Source organism: Cetorhinus maximus, chromosome 13 (assembly GCF_964194155.1).
Source record: "Cetorhinus maximus chromosome 13, sCetMax3.hap1.1, whole genome shotgun sequence".
NCBI classification, from domain to species: domain Eukaryota; kingdom Metazoa; phylum Chordata; class Chondrichthyes; order Lamniformes; family Cetorhinidae; genus Cetorhinus; species Cetorhinus maximus.
The window spans coordinates 3,970,511-3,987,290 of NC_135891.1; the positions used below are offsets into that span (position 1 = coordinate 3,970,511).

Genomic DNA, 16,780 nt, shown 5'->3' on the forward strand with positions numbered 1-16,780 from the left:
AGCATCCTGATAAATCTCCTCTGCACCTTATCCAGTGCAATCACATCCTTCTTCCAACACAGAAGAGAGAGAAGGAAAGGAAAAATTGAACAGTGAGAAACAGCAGGGAGGGAGAGGGGGAGAGAGGCAGAATGAACTAGAGGGGTACAGAAAGAGAAATAGCAAGATGCAGACAGCAGAGATGGAAAAAGGAGAAACTACATTCTCTGAATCACTGTCTACAACGCCACAAGAGTGTACCATTAAAGAATCTTCTGTATTCACACACACTTCCTGTCCAATTTCCTGTGGTCACAGTTCCTACTAATGTTCATCAACATTTAACCTTCAGAACCCCAGTAAGAAATTCTGGAGAAATGTTTCCACCAAGTCAGTGGTGAGAATGTGAAACTCACGACCATGAGGAGTGGTTGAGGCAAATGGCAGAGATACATATAAAGGGGAAGCTGGGTAACATGATGTAGACTGGAATAAAGGATATGCTGATAGGGTAACATGTAGAAGTGCAGGAGAATTCTCATGTGGAACATTGCCATTGGTGTGGACAATTCTGTCCTGTAGACTTAATATAAACAGTTTCAACCACTCCTCTGCCACAGCAGTGAAGTGCAACAGTTTCTAAAGGCTTTCTCCCATCACTTTTTTAAAAAATGTTCATTTGTAGGATATGGGTGTCACTGACAAAACCCGGATTTATTGCCCCCATCCCTAATTGCCCTTGAGAAGGTGGTGGTGAGCTGCCGTCTTCTTGAACCGCTGCAGTCCATGTGGTGTAGATACACCCACAGTGCTGTTAGGAAGGGAGTTCCAGGATTTTAACCCAGTGACAGTGAAGGAACGGCGATGTATTTCCAAGCCAGGATGGTGAGTGACTTGAAGAGGGTCTTGCAGGTGGTGATGTTCCTGTGCATCTGCAGCCCTTGTTATTCTAAATAGAAGAGGTTGCAGGTTTGGAAGGTTTTTTTTTTCATTCATTCATGGGGCGTTGGTATCGCTGGCTAGGCCAGCATTTATTGCCCATCCCTAATTGCCCTCATTGAGCTTCATTTAAGAGTCAACCACATTGGTGTGGATCTGGAGTCACATGTAGGCCAGACCAGGTAAGGGTGGCAGATTTCCTTCCCTGATGGACATTAGTGAACCAGATGAGTTTTTACGACAATTGGCAATAGTTTCATGGTCATCATATCAGACATTTAATTCCAGATTTTTATTGGATTCAAATTTCACCATCTGCCGTGGTGGGATTTGAACCCGGGTCCTCAGAATAATACCCTGGGTCCCTGGATTACTAGTCCTGTCCAATGACAATATCATTATGCCACCACCACAATGTATCTTGTACATGGCGCACACTGCAGACACAGTGCGCTGTGGTGGAGGGAGTGAACGATTAATTGGTGGATGGGGTGCCAATCAAGCGGGCTGCTTTGCCCTGGATGCTGTTGAGCTTCTCAAGTGTTGTTTGGCTGCACTCATCCAGGCAAGAGGAGAGTTTTCCATCATACTCCTGACTTGTGTCTTGTAAATGGTGGCCAGGCTTTGGGGAGTCACGAGGTGAGTTACTCATCTCACCTGGATTTCCCAACCTCTGACCTCCTCTTGAAGTCACAGTATTTATATGGCTAGTCCAGTTTAGTTTCTGGTCAAAGGTAACCCCCAGGATGTTGATAGTTGGAGGTTCAGTGATGGTAATGCCATTCAATGTCAAGGGAAGATGGTTAGATTCTCTTTTGTTTACTATGGTCTTTGCTGGCGCTTGTGTGTTGGGAATGTGACTTGCTACTTGCTAGCCCAAGCCTGAATGTTATCCATGTCTTGCTATGTGTGGGCTCATACTGCTACAATACCTAAGGGTCCCGAGTGGTGTTAAACATTATGCAATCATCAGCGAACACTCTCACTTCTGACCTTATGATGGAGGGAAGGTCATTGATGAAGACTGAGGCCAGGACACTGCTCTGAGAAACTCCTGCTAACCATTCCCTGAGGCTGAGATGTTTGGCCTCCAACAACAATAAGCATCTTCCTTGCACTAGGTACATCTACTATTCATCAAGTGATTGCAACCAATGCCATGGAAAATTTATGCACCTTTTAATAATGTTTAAAGGTCCACATTAAGTTGCTGTATTTTGCTTACCTTCACCTCCTTCCGAGCTAGTGCCCGCCGGTACAATGCCTTCAGATTGTTGGGATCCAGACCCAATGCTGCTGTACAGTCCTGCATCGCTTCAGGATACCGCTTCAGCTGCAGGTAACACAGGGCTCTGCCGAGGGGTGCAACACAAGCTGGGTCAGTCAACAACGCACAGGCTGTGCTTAAACAAAGAGAGAACTACGGGCGTGTGGAACACAAACTCCCAATTCCTCGTTTTTATTTGGGATTTCTAAGAAGGGAAGGTCACACAGTCCAGAGGAAGAAACTAAATGTTGGGCTGGGGAAGGAAAGGAACTTTTCAATCTGTTGCTTGACCAAGAAACATTACTAATGCAAACGACAGGACAAGAAAAAACTGACTGATTCATCCAGCTTATCCCACAGAGAACCAGAGAACACACACTTCCCAGTCCACCCAGGATCCTGCAATCTCCTGCGATGGGCAACAACAGATAAATCAGCCTTCTCCACATGACAGGTCCCCTGCTCTCTGGGAAAAGAATAACTGCCTAACATGGTCCTCCTAACCTCATAAGTTGAAATAATTGGACCACATAAACACTTCATTATTTTATAAACTTCAATCAAATTAGTTTCGAGTCTACACTCTCTAAAGTATAGCGACTCAGTTTGTTCAGCCCCTCAGAGTGACTAAGGGTGTTTTAAAGTGGGGATTAATCTTGTGAAACCCCCGACCATATCATTGCCAAAGCCTCAAGAGCGTTAGCCCTTTGAGAAGACTCACACTGGGGCAGAGCATTCTAGCTGAGACCCGACCAAGGTCTTAATCCATACACTCAATTTTTAAAAAAAAATTATTTCATGAGGTGTGAGCTTTGCTGGTTAAAGGTCAGCATTTGTTGCCCATCCCTAAGTGCCCCTGAGGTGGTGATGGTGCTGTAGTCCATGTGGTTCAATACAACTGTCCTACACATGCCTCATTTTTCATGCATTCTCACCACATAATAATCAAGCCCTCATCACAGTGCATCTTACTCAGACTGTTCTTGCTCAGGAACTAAAGTCTGTGGAGGCCCTTTCCACCCTCAGTCTCTGCTGCACTGCACAGAGTGCAGAGAGGTGCTGACCAATCCCTTCTCTAAGAGATGGGGAATAAGTGCTGGCCTCGTCAGCGATGCCAACGTTCTGTGAATGAAAAAGAGGAGCTTACCAGAAATGAGGCACAGTTGTTTACTGGTTAAAAGGTTTTGTGGCGCAGTGGGTAATGTCCCACTGAGTCAGAAGCTCTGGGTTCAAGTCCCACTCTAGGACTTGATGGCCAAGGAAGGTGTGTTTAACACGGCAAACAGGTTATGTATCAACTTGCAAATCATTCCAACATACACCAATGGCAGGCGGTAAGAGTGGGACGCATTCCTGGTCAGCCACGTGATGGAAATGAAATTGGAGCCTCTACAGTCACTATCCATAGCCCCAGGTTACAACATGCATGTCAAAGTGCGTGTTGCCAGAGCAGCTCAGACTCCTTGGGGTCAACTCGGCTCAGTTGGCGGGACAGCTGACATGGATCAGAATGTGGTACCTGCATGGATCAGAATGGTACCAACAGCACAGGGTTCGATCCCTGTTCTGGCTGGGGAGGGCTCGGGGGCTGCCTTGCTCTACCCGGGGTGGAGATTGTGGCACTGTGGGTTGGCCCTCAATTCAAGAAGATGAAGTGTAGTGATTGCATTACTGGATTAGAAATCTAGGCTAGTAGTCAGGCCATGCTGCTTGTGTACCTGTTGGTGTAGGTCGTATACTCCTTGCTGTTCAGCTTCAGGCTCGCACTGTATTTCTCCACGGCTTTTCTGTGCTCTCCTTTCTTCACCAACTCATTCCCTTCTTCCTTCAGAGACTTGGCTCGCTCGAGTCCATGACTGTTGGAACCTGAAAACACAATGGAGCAGCGTAAGGCACTGAAATAAACAGTCAGTATCTCAGTGCTATATCTTAAGTTTGCTATTCTACCATGGGGATTTTCAATGTACTTTATCATCATCCTGGACCAGATCCCCAAGTTTTTGGTAAGATTCATTCAGGGGCCAATAATATTTGTTTAAAGCAGACAAAGTTCGAGATTCAAGACACTTGCACCGTGAAGAAAGCCACAAGATTCCACGGGTTTTGAACAAACAAATAAACATCACAAAAAAGATCAGGAAGACAAAACAATTTACATTATCTAACTTATATTCTAACGTTCAAGGTTACTATGTGAACTAACAGGCAAACTGTGGTCCAGCACACCACACTGCACAATAAATGGCAGATGTGACCAAGACAGATTCCACAGATTTCTCAACAACCCACCCAGACATCAGTAAACACTGAGAGTCAACGAACCTCATGAAATTCTGTCCCTCTCACAAGGGATTCCAGTCTTCACCTTCAAAGATTTCGCCTTGGAATTCTCTCCAAAAGGTGCTTCAACTCAGACGGCCTCCAAAACAGCCCAACTCGCAGGGTTTCCATCTTCTATCCCGAGATTCCATTCCCCTGGATTCCCGAAGCACCAACTCACAAGCACAACTTTAGCTCTGCAGCCGTGCCGAGCAGAACACCACACCCACTACTCCAAAGGGGTACCTTTGTCCCAGTGGTCTGCAGTGCAGAGTTACCAATATTCTGCAGTCTTCTTGGACCTTCAGGGCTTCTCCCAAGTTCTCTTCACTTAGTCTGCTAACTGCAGCCCTTTTCCTGCTTGGAGTCTCTCTCTTGGCTCCTATCTTTGAAACTTAACTGGGACCACTTCCTGTCCCATCTGGGCCTCTTCTTTTCGGACCTCTCCCTGTCCTCTCTCTCTCTCTGGGACCTCTCCTTCTCCCCTATCTGGAGCATTTGCTTTCAATGTTGCTCTGTTTCTGGTCACACGACCCGGGTTTGGTGCCATTTTTCTCTATGTACAGGCACGTTGGGCCCAAAGAGCTTCAAAATGTAGATCTGCACACATGCAGCCAGCTCCCAGTCTGCGCAAGTGCGAAAACCCTGAGGTCTGTCGGGGCTTGGAATTCCCAACCTCCTGCTCTCCAACGAGGTAAGGGAGTTTACATAACAGCTTGCACTCCTGATAGGGTCGATAGATCTTCAGTCCATATTCAAGTGCGGACTTCAGATCCTGGTTGCTTTAGATGCCAAAAATTTCAGCTCAACTCATTAATCCTCCCAAACCTCAGTAACCCTACTACAACTGCCCTACAATGCAATAACCCTCACCTAAACCCCTTTAACCTTCCTTACACTTTGTTAATATTAATTGTATATCAATTGTGGTTAACTGGGGGCTTGTGCCAAAATTGGGAGAGCTGTCTCACAGACTAGTCAAGCAACAGCCTGACATAGTCATCCTCACGGAATCATATCTTACAGATGATGTCCAGACACCACCATCACTATCCCTGAGTATGTCCTGTCTCACCGGCAGGACAGGCCCAGCAGAAGTAGTGGCACAGTGGTATACATTCAGGAGGGAGTTGCCCTGGGAGTTCTCAACATTGACGCAGGACCCCATGAAGTCTCATGGCATCAGGTCAAACATGGGCAAGGAAACCTCCTGCTGAGGCTGATTGCCCTCCCTCAGTTGATGAATCAGTGCTCCTCCATGTTGAACACCACTTGGAAGAAACATTAAGGGTGGCGAGGGCACAGAATGTACTCTGGGTGGGGGGACTTCAATGTCCATCACCAAGAGTGGCTCAGTAGGAACACTACTGACTGAGCTGGCCAAGTCCTAAAGGACATAGCTGCTAGACTGGGTTTGCGGCAGGTGTTGAGGGAGTCAAGAGGGAAAAACATACTTGGCCTCATCCTCACCAACCTGCCTGCCGCAGATGCATCTGTCCATGACAGTATCGGTAGGAGTGACCACTGCACAGATGTGGAGATGATGTCCCGCCTTCGCATTGAGGATACCCTCCATCATGTTGTGTGGCACTAACACCGTGCTAAATGGGATAGGTTTCAAACAGATCTAGCAACTCAGGACTGGGCATCCATGAGGCACTGTGGGCCATCAGCAGCAGCAGAATTGTACTCAAACACAACCTGTAACCTCATGGCCCAACATATCCCCCATTCTACCATTACCATCAAGCCAGGTTATCAACCCTGGTTCAATGAAGGGTGCAAGAGGGCATGCCAGGAGCAGCACCAGGCATTCCAGAAAATGAGGTGTCAACCTGGTGAAGCTATAACACAGAACTACTTGTGTGCCAAACAGCGTAAGCAGCAAGTAATAGACAAAGATAAGCGTTCCCACAACCAACAGATGAGATCTAAGCTCTGCAGTCCTGCCACATCCAGTCGTGAATGGTGGTGGACAATTAAACAAATCACTGGATGAGGAGGCTCCACAAATATTCCCATCTTCAATGATGGGGAGCCCAGCACTAGCATCAGCTACTGGCATCTATCCGGCTATGTGGAAAATTGCCCAGGTATGTCCTGTACACAAAAAGCAGGACAAATCCAACCTGGCCAATTACCGCCCTATCAGCCCACTCTCGGTCATCAGTAAAGTAACGGAAGGGGTTATCAACAGTGCTATCAAGCAGCATTTGCTTAGCAACAACCCGCTCACTGATGCCCGGTTTGTGTTCTGCCAGGGCCGCTCAGCTCCTGACCTCATTACTCATTTTGTTCACACATGGACAAAAGAGCTGAACTCCCGAGGTGGGGTGAGAGTGACTGCCCTTGACATCAAGGCCGCATTTGACCGAGTGTGGCACCAAGGAGCCCTAGCAAAACTGGAGTCAATGGGAATCGGGGGAAAACTCTCCGCTGGTTGGCGTCATACCTAGCACAAAGGAAGATGGTTGAGGTGGTTGGAGGTCAATCATCTCAGTTCCAGGACATCACTACAGGAGTTCCTCAGGGTAGTGTCCTCGGCCCAACCATCTTCAGCTGCTTCATCAATGGCCTTCCTTCCATCATAAGGTTAGAAGTGGGGATGTTCACTGATGATTGCACGATGTTCAGCACCATTCGCTACTCCTCAGATACTGAAGCAGTCCATGTCCAAATGCAGCAAGACCCGGACAATATCCAGGCTTGGGCTAACAAGTGGCAAGTAACTACCGCCCCAAACAAGTGCCAGGAAATGACCATCTCCAACAAGAGGAAATCTAACCATTGCCCCTTGACGAGCAGAGGAGATTTACCAGGATGTTGCCTGGGTTGGAGAGTTTTGGTTATGAGGAGAGATTGGATAGACTGGGGTTATTTTCCCTGGGGCAGAGGAGATTGAGGGGGGACATGATTGAGGTGTATCAAATTATGAGGGGCATAGATAGGGTAAACAGGAAGGAACTTTTCCCCTTGGTGGAGGGATCAATAACCAGGGGGCACATATTTAAGGCAGGGGCAGGAGGTTTAGAGGGGATGTGAGGAAGAATCTTTTCACCCAGAGGGTGGTGGGGATCTGGAACTCACTGCCTGGAAGGGTGGTAGAGGCAGAAACCCTCATAACATTTAAGAAGTATTTGGATGTGCACTTGCAATGCCATGGCATACAAGGCTATGGGCCTAGTACTGGAAAATGAGATTAGACCGGCAGAGAGTCAATGGGCCAAAGGGCCTTTTTCTGTGCTATAGACCTCTGTGACTATGACGTTCAATGGTATTACCATCACTGAATCCCCCACTATCAACATCCTGGGAGTTACCATTGACCAGAAACTGAACTGGACTAGCCATATAAATACTGTGGCTACAAGAGCAGGTCAGAGGCTGGGAATCCTGTGATGAGTAAATCACCTCCTGACTCCCCAAACCTGTCCACCATCTACAAGGAACAAGCCAGGAGCCTGATGGAATACTGCCCACTTGCCTGGATGAGTGCAGCTCCCAAAACACTCAAAAAAGCTTGACACCGTACAGGACAAAGCAGCCCGCTTAATTGGCACCAAATCTACAAACATTCACTCCCTCCACCACTGACGCACAGTAGCAGCAGTGTGTACCTTCCACAAGATGCACTGCAGGAATTCACCAAGGCTCCTTCGACAGCACCTTCCAAACCCACAACCACTACCATCTAGAAAGACAAGGACAGCAGATAGATGGGAACACCACCACCTGGAAGTTACCCTCCAAGTTACTCACCATCCTGATTTGGAAATATATCGCCGATCCTTCACTGTCACTGGGTCAAAATCCTGGAACTCCCTCCCTAACAGCACTGTGGGTGTACCTACATGGACTGCAGCAGTTCAAGAAGGCAGCTCACCACCATCTTCTCAAGGGGCAATTAGGGATGGGCAATAAATGCTGGCCCAGCCAACGAAGCCCACATCCCGTGAATGAATGAAAAACCATATGCAGATGGAGTTCTTTGATTGGGTTGTTACATAAGCACATATAAAGAGACAATTACTGACTGATGTGGCTGAGTGAGGAAATATATTCTTGTAATGTTTCGCACCATGAATAAATCTGAGTAAAGATTGGCTCCAGCTTCATTCTCCTTCTTGAGCCAGCAGCTTCTGGCTCAGAGGCAAGGATGTTACCCAATGCACCACAAACCTTCCAATCACTACACAGTTCTGGCAAGCTCCTCTTTTTCTTCATTTATTCATTCACAGAACGTCGTCATTGCTGCTAAGGCCAGCACTTGTTCCATGTCCTTTAGCGAATGTGTTGGTCAGCACCTCCCTGCACGCTGTGTGCTGCAGTGGAGCCTAAGGGTGGCGAGGAGTGGCAAAGTCACTGTTCATGATGAATCTGGAGCCAGTCTGTTCCTTAATCCAGGCTTACTCACAAGACCACAGAGTACAGGCACAGACTCCCTCATCCTTCCCCCATACCTGGTTTAAACTATTTTTTTTCCCAAGTGAGTGAAGAAACCTGTATTCCAGCATGTACAGGTCACCCCAAGATAAACTTCTCAAAATGTACTTGGAATAATTCCCTAATCTTTCCCCAGTTGGGGACAGCTGCTCTCAATTAAAACGAAAGCGTGGCATCCATTGTAGCACGATTCCAACATTAACCAGGAGTTCCACTGCCTTTAGCTCCTGAGAAAGAACAGTCTGAGTAAGATGACTGTGTTGAGTTCTTGATTATACCACAGTGAGAATGCTTCATGCTTCACTAACTAACTATCAGGAATTTAACAGTCAAACCTCTCCTTTAACATTCCCACGTTCTCCGTATACTAAATATCCCTTTCACCCCTTCCTACAACACCACTACACACCATTAACTGTCCCACACGTTATTAACTACCCCACACCCTCCTTAAAACCTGTAACTCCTCATTTTCAGTGAAACACATGCACACCACACGCCAAGGCTCCTTAGACAGCACCTTTCAAACCCACAACCACTAACATCTAGAAGGACAAATCTGATGTCTGGGTGGGTTGTTGAGAAATCTGTGGAATCTGTCTTGGTCACATGTACCATTTATTGTGCAGTGTGGTGTGTTGGACCACAGTCTGCCTGTTAGTTCACATGTACCTCATCGTAATTCTGAACGTTAGAACATCAGTTAGATAATGTAAATTGTTTTATCTTCCTGATCTTGCACAGTAAAGTTTATTTTTGTTTGTTCAACATCTGTGGAATCTTGCGGCTTTATTCACTGGGCAGGTAGATGGGAACAGCACCAGCTGGAAGTTCCCCTCCAAGTCACTCACCATCCTGACTTGGAAATATATCACTGTTCCTTCACTGTCGCTGGGTCAAAATCCTGGAACTCCCTAACAGCACTGTGAGTGTACCTACACCACATGGACTGCAGCGGTTCAAGAAGGCAGCTCACCACCACCTTCTCAAGAGCAATTAGGGATGGGCAATAAATGCTGGCCCAGCCAGCGAAGCCCACATCCCATGAACGAATAAAAAAAATACCAACAGTGTGATCTCCTTGTGCATACCAGAGCTGCATCACAGGAAACTGGGCAGCCAGAATCGGGTTCATGAAGTCAGGGGCCTGATTCTGTAGCCTAAAGATTTGAGGCTTGGGTCCCAGTGGTGAAAGGCCAGTTTCTAATTCACCAATCCCCAACTCTTTCACTGGTTTACCAGAGGGGAGGGTGAAGGTTGAACGCATGTCTGCATCTGCCAACTGATTTGTGGCAACAGATGCTTTCGCTGGTAGTTGGGGATTGGTAACAGGAGTTTATTTGTAACCCTCCTTGTGTGGGTGTGACAGTGAGCTGTTCACCGAGATTGTGGGAGGTGGTGGAAATAACAGGAGCTGATCCTCTCACCTGTGTCTCCTGCTTTCTCCGGCTTGCACCTTTGCTCTCCCGCATTCCCAGCGGCACTGGGTTCCCATCTACGCTGAACCGAGAGGGGCACTGATGGCGTCGGAGGGAGATTATCACGCCAGTTACTACCATCCCTCTCGATCAAAACTTTCCTCATTCTGCAATGGTCAGAAGAAAACAAACTAAATCAGATCAAAATGTTCAAAGTCCTGAGTTTATTGATACATTGATCTGGGATGCGGGTTGTGTGGGGGAGGGGGGGCGGGCGCAGAGGGGGAACCAGGGGATCATTACCTTTGAATCATTAACCCTTTCAGTGCAGCAATGGCATTCTGGCACTAACTGGCATCAAATTACAAGGCTCTAACTCAGTGTTTTATTTGGCAAGATTGGTAAACCAACCTGCTCAAAACTGCAATTGCTGGAAAAGTTATACAATGAATCCAAATACAGTCGGGTAAAAGCTTTACCTGCAAAACACCCGCTAGAAATATTGGCCTCCGTTTCCCTGCTTCCTGCACATTATGAACGCAGACTGCAGGGTCACCTTTGGCCACTCTTACCTGTTCATACCATCTTGGGCAACCTGAGCACTGCTGTCCACCTGCACTGCGGTTTTGAAGTCGACGTAAGCCTGTGGGTATCGCTCCAGTGTCTCGTAAGCAGCAGCACGACGTAGGAGGGGCTTCAGCATGAAGGGGACAAGCTCCAATGACCTGGAAAGAGTGAGCCACAGGGGCAGGGTTAACCAATCTACCTGCAGTCACAGCACAGAAACAAAGTAACGCAAGTGCACATTTGGGGAGGAGAGGGAGGCAGAGAGGTGAAAAACCTCACAAACCATTCCCAATTGAATTTCTCGGTTATGTAGCCCATGAGCAGACCCACAGATTCACCGAGCTGGTACATTGTACCAAGGCATTGGTCAGACTCCAGCTGAAATAACTACCCCTGGAGGAATACAGCTGAGCAATGAAGGTTGGGGAATTTAGTCACTTTGTAGTCTGCTCTACCTTGAACAAAAAAAAACACAACTTACCTAAACTTTCTTGATAACCTTGATCCCAAGTTACCATGGATGAGTCACAAAGGTGACGAAGGCAAAGTGTTCAGTTTGTGAAGGGTTCAAATACCAAAGGACACAAGTTAGTGTCCAGTGGAACATCAGGTTACATTAAAAAATACATCTTTTGAAACAAAAAAAAAAGTCTATCAAGTCTGTGTGTAATTACATCAATTACCTGGACCCCCATCCAGGATAGAGCAGACAGGGATGTAATGATTGAGACACTCATTGTGTTGGTTGCATAATATAAAAACACATTTTTATATTTAGCGTAATAATGGTACATGTTTTTATTGCAGCTTTGCATTAGGCACGGAACTTCGGTTCCCTGAGAAACAGAAGCAGATCAGCTGGAGTCAATATGGCAGCAAAGCTTCTCGCAACAGGAGGAGGCCCTTCAGCCCCTCAAACCTGTTCTGCCATTGAACATACTCATGGCCAATTTGCGACCATATAACGCTCCTTTGCCCCATATCCCTTATTACGTTAGAACTCCGACTTCACTCTCAGACACCATCCATTATATTATTTCCACCCCAATTTTTATACCTCTTCTCCTGACACTCTCAAATACAGTATCACAGGCACAGGACACCCCCAGTATCTGGCACAAATGACCACTTTTCATGTGTTTAATTAATGAATTTTGCCAGGTTATCTGGATAAAAAGGGCCATCACAACTGAATTTAGTTCAAACACTCGCTGATATATTTTCCTAGCCCTGGGTCACTGAAAGCAACTGTAGGGAACCTAGTGCTATTGATTCCTAGATCGCAGGTCTTTATGCCTTCTGCTTATTTACATATACTTACATTTATATGTAGTTTTTACATTTCTATAAACTTGTATTTATATAGCACCTTTTAACATAAAGGCGCTATATAAATGCTATTTAAAGGCACTTCACAGGAACGTCATAAAACAAAGTACACGGCCAAACCACATAAGGAGATATTAACTTTGTCAAAGAGTTAAGCATCTTAAAGGAAAAAGTGAGGTGGAGAGGTTTGGGGAGGGAATTCCAGAGCTCAGGGCCCAGGCAGCTGAAGGTGCAGCCGGCAATGGCGGAACGATTAAAATCTGGGATGCACAAGAGGCCAGAATTCGAGGAGCATAACTACCTCTGAGGGTTGCGGAGCTGGAGGAGATGACAGAGATAGGGAGCGGTGAGACCATGGGGGGATCTGAAAGCAAGGCTGAGAATTTTAAAATGAAAACGTTGCTTGAGCAGGAGCCACTGTAGGTCAGCGAACACAGGGGTGATAGGGGAACATTAATTGGTTCAAGTTAAGACACAGGTAACAGAGTTTTGCATAACCTCAAGTTTATGGAGTGTAGAATGTGGGAGACCCAGCCAAGTCTAGGGATAGGAAAGGCATGAATAAGGCAAATCCCAACCAAATTTTAGTGTGTGGTGTCGCTAGCTCAGATACATACACAGTACAATCCTTTATACATTCGCTGCAGTTTCCAATCTTCAGATGACAGGCCGCTCGATTAGAATGCAGCACACTCAAGTCCTCTGTGCATTTTGTACCTGGTTAATCAGAGAAGGAAAAACATATCCTTATGATTAATATGCACCGCAAAAGTCTATCTAAAACACCTCACATAACCGACGAATCAATTGCTGAGTTGTGGAAAGAGAAAGGATTTATGAAGGAGGAGATAGTAACAGACTTGCAGTTTCTCAAGTAAATTATATTATTTCTTCCAAACACCCAGATACAAGAAAGAACTTGCACTTATATAGTGCCTTTCATAACCTCAAAATATCCCAATGTGCTTTAGAGTCACTGAACTACTTACGAAGTGTAGTCATTATTGTAATGTAGGAAGTGGGGAAGCCAAATTTGAGCACAGGAAGCTCCCACAAACATAATGATAATGACCGGATAACCTGTTTTAGTGGTGTTGATTGAGGGGTAACTATTGGTCAGGACACCGGGGATAACTCCCTTGCTGTTTTCGAAATAGTGCCAAGGGATTTTTACATCCACTTGAGGGGTTTAACATCTCTGACTCAGAGACAAGGGTGCCATCCACTGAGCCAGGTATGTAAAGAGCAAAGCACGCTCACACGCAGGTACACACATACGCGCACGCACATATACACCAACTGTGTGACCAGCTAAAGGGAGCAGAGGAAGGTTTGTGAAGCAAAAGGAGTCAGCAGCTTCAGGGGAGGAAGATGGAATTTGCAACGTGGGGGCGGAGGAAGGGGGGTGAAATAACTGGGGTTAAGAGACAATTGGAAGTCCATTGGCAACCTGATATACAGAAGTAAAAAAATCAATCTTTGTTCTTGCAATTTAGGACAATGTTCAGCACCTCCAGAATGAATGACCAGTTCACGAATCAGTGACCCCCTGTCTCTTAATCCTCTGTTTTAACCAACTAGTTGGGCTCAGCTCTAGAACACAGAAGTCTGCAAGGTGACCTCATAGAATTCTTTAAAATTCCAAAAGGATTCAAAAGGGTAAATGTAGAGAAAATGATAGAAACACAGAAAATTTAAGACAAAAAAGGGAGGCCATTCAGCCCATTGTGTTTGTGCCAGCTGTAAAAGAGCTATTCAGCTCATTCCCATTTTTCAGCTCTTGCTCAATAACCCTGTCAGTTACAACACTTCATGTGCATAGCCAAGTATTTTTTTTTAAATGCAGTGAAGGTTTCCCCCTCTCTTTTGGTCAGTGAGTTGCAGACCCCCACCTCCCTCTGAAAATATTAGACCTCAACCCCTCCCCTCGAATCCTTCTGCCAATCACTTTAAATCTATGCCCCCTGGTTATTGACCTCTCTGCAAATAAAAATAAGTCTTTCCTACTCACTCTGTCCAGGCCCCTTATAATGTTTTAACCTCGATTAAATCTTCCCTCAGTCTCCCGTGTTCCAAACAACAACAACCCCAGCGTATCCAATCTTTCCCCGTAGCTAAACTAATGTGGGGAAGTCCAAAGCTAGGGATTATAAATTTAAGATAATAAATCCAATAGGGAATTCTGGAGAAATGTCTTTACTCAGAGTGGTGAGAATGTGGAACTCACCACCACAGGGAGTAGTTGGGATGCATAGCATGGGTGCATTTAAGGGGAAGCTAGATAAACACATGAGGCAGAAAGGAATAGAAGACTATGTTGTTGGGGTTAGATGAGGAGGCTTATGTGCAACATAAACACTGGCATAGACTAGCTGGGCTGAGTGGCCTGTTTCAGTGCTGTAAACTTGATGCAGTTTATTAGTGTTTCTGATATTGAAATAGTAACAGTACATTGTTCAGCAGGAGCACTAGGCTATATCAGCAAAACCATCAGCTGAAGCACTGAATTTTAAGGGCACAGAAGGGGCCATTCGGCCCATCGTGTCTGCACTGCTTCTCCAAATGAGCATTATGACCTAGTGCCATTGCCCTGCCTTTTTCCCGTACCCCTGCACGTTGTTTCTATTCACATAATCATCTAATGCCCTCAAATGCCTCGATTGAACCTGCCCCCACCACACGTCCAGGCAGTGCATTCCAGTCCTGAACCACTCGTTGTGCTAATTTATAATTTTACATAAATCATAAAATAATACTGTTCCTCCATTGAACCACAGTTACACAAATGTCAGAAATAAAACACGACTGTGGGTTGTGGCAACAGAGCTCTTGAACGTCGGCTCATTTGACAGTGCCTCAAATACTGACATCACCTTAGAAGCTGAGGGGACCTGAGGGTGGGGTGGGGGGAGGGTCTGCGGAGGTATGACAGCAAAAGGATCTAACGCAGAATATTTCAAAGCTGGAAGCAGCCATATGTCCAACTAATCCACCTTTGTTGCTGCTGCCGCTGTTACACTCATGTAAGATTATGCATTTCTCTACAAGATACTTATCCAATATGACCTTACAGAGGTCAATTTAGGGAGAAAGGGGATAGGGAGAGAAAAGGGGGAGGGGATTGGGAAGGAAAGACCAGAAGAAGTAAACCAGAAATAAAAACAGAAAATGCTGGAAAAACTCAGCAGGTCTGATAGTATCTGTGGAGAGAGAAACAGAGTTAACGTTTCAAGTCCGTATGACTCTTCTTCAGAGCTAAAGAGAAGTAGAAATGTGATTAAATTTATACTGTTTAAGGGGGGTGGAGTAGGTGAAGCTGGATAGAAGGCCAGCGATAGGTGGGGTCTAAGAAGAGATGTCATGAACAAAAGGGCAAAGGGGTGGTAATGGTAAGGGCTAAAGGAGGTGCTGATAGTGGCATAAAGGTAAGAAAGCAGAATGTGTTAATAGCAGAACAAGGGTCAGCGCTCTGTGAAAGAACAACATGGAACAAGTAACACGTGGCACTTTTGGGGGGGTGGTGGTTGGAGAAAATGGGATAAAAGGGGGTTAAAAAGGGGGATGAACCAATGAATAAAAATAAAAGTAAGTAAATTAAAATAAATTTTAGAAAGGGATTTAAAAAGGGGTGAAGCTAGAGGAGAGAGTTCATGATCTGAAGTTGTTGAACTCAATATTCAGCCCGGGAGGCTGTAAAGTGCCTAGTCGGAAGATGAGGTGCTGTTCCTCCAGTTTGCGTTGAGCTTCACTGGAACAATGCAGCAGGCCAAGGACGGACATGTGGGCATGAGAGCAGGGTGGAGTGTTGAAATGGCAAGTGACAGGGAGGTCTGGGTCATGCTTGCAGACAGACCGAAGGTGTTCTGCAAAGCGGTCACCCAGTCTAGTCTGTGTTTGGTCTCTCCAATGTAGAGGAGCCGCAAATGCACTAGACGGTAAACCGGTCCGTGGCAATATTTGAAGCAGGTGAGCCAAGGCTACCATTTATCCCTCGAACAACAACTAAACACAGGTTATCGGCTCTGACGAAGAGTCATACAGACACAAAAAGTTAATTCTGTTTCTGTCTTCACAGATGCTGCCAGTCCTGCTGAGATTTTCCAGCATTTTCTGCTTTTTTATTTCAGATTTCCAGCATCCGCAGTATTTTGCTTTTAACAGCTGATAACCTCATTACTGTTTGTGGGATCTTATTGACCACATTTTCTACGCTAAACAGTGACTAGACTTCAAAAAAAAAGCACTTCATTGACTGTAAAGATTTCTATGATGTCCTGAGGTTGTGAAAGGAGCTAGAGAAATGCAACTCCTTCTTTTCCTTTCCAGGAAGTGCAATGTGTGCAGACATTAAGTGAGGATTAGATCATGTTCGGTAAATTAGAACTAGCCAGCATTCAACACTAAAGCTTGATGTGTAGCAACCAGGCTGATATAGTTGGGGGAAAGGTGCAGGTTGTGACATCGAACCCAGTCAGCACCTTCAGCAGGACAAAAAGCAATCAGATAAACTGAACCAGAG

The 16,780-nt window shown here is 45.9% G+C and overlaps 1 protein-coding gene across 1 annotated transcript in view; it reads right to left on the reverse strand.

Annotated features, from left to right (window-relative positions):
* The window catches only part of LOC144688363 (mitochondrial import receptor subunit TOM34-like), a 29,122-nt gene that overhangs the window by 9,277 nt on the left and 3,065 nt on the right, over positions 1-16,780 (reverse strand). Inside the window, exons 2-6 of the mRNA XM_078554829.1 lie at positions 12,879-12,978; positions 10,938-11,090; positions 10,375-10,532; positions 3,904-4,051; positions 2,144-2,270 (exon numbers count right to left, since the gene is read on the reverse strand). Of these exons, the coding sequence (XP_078410955.1) occupies positions 2,144-2,270; positions 3,904-4,051; positions 10,375-10,532; positions 10,938-11,090; positions 12,879-12,978 (686 nt within the window). The remainder of the gene's footprint in view (positions 1-2,143; positions 2,271-3,903; positions 4,052-10,374; positions 10,533-10,937; positions 11,091-12,878; positions 12,979-16,780) is intronic.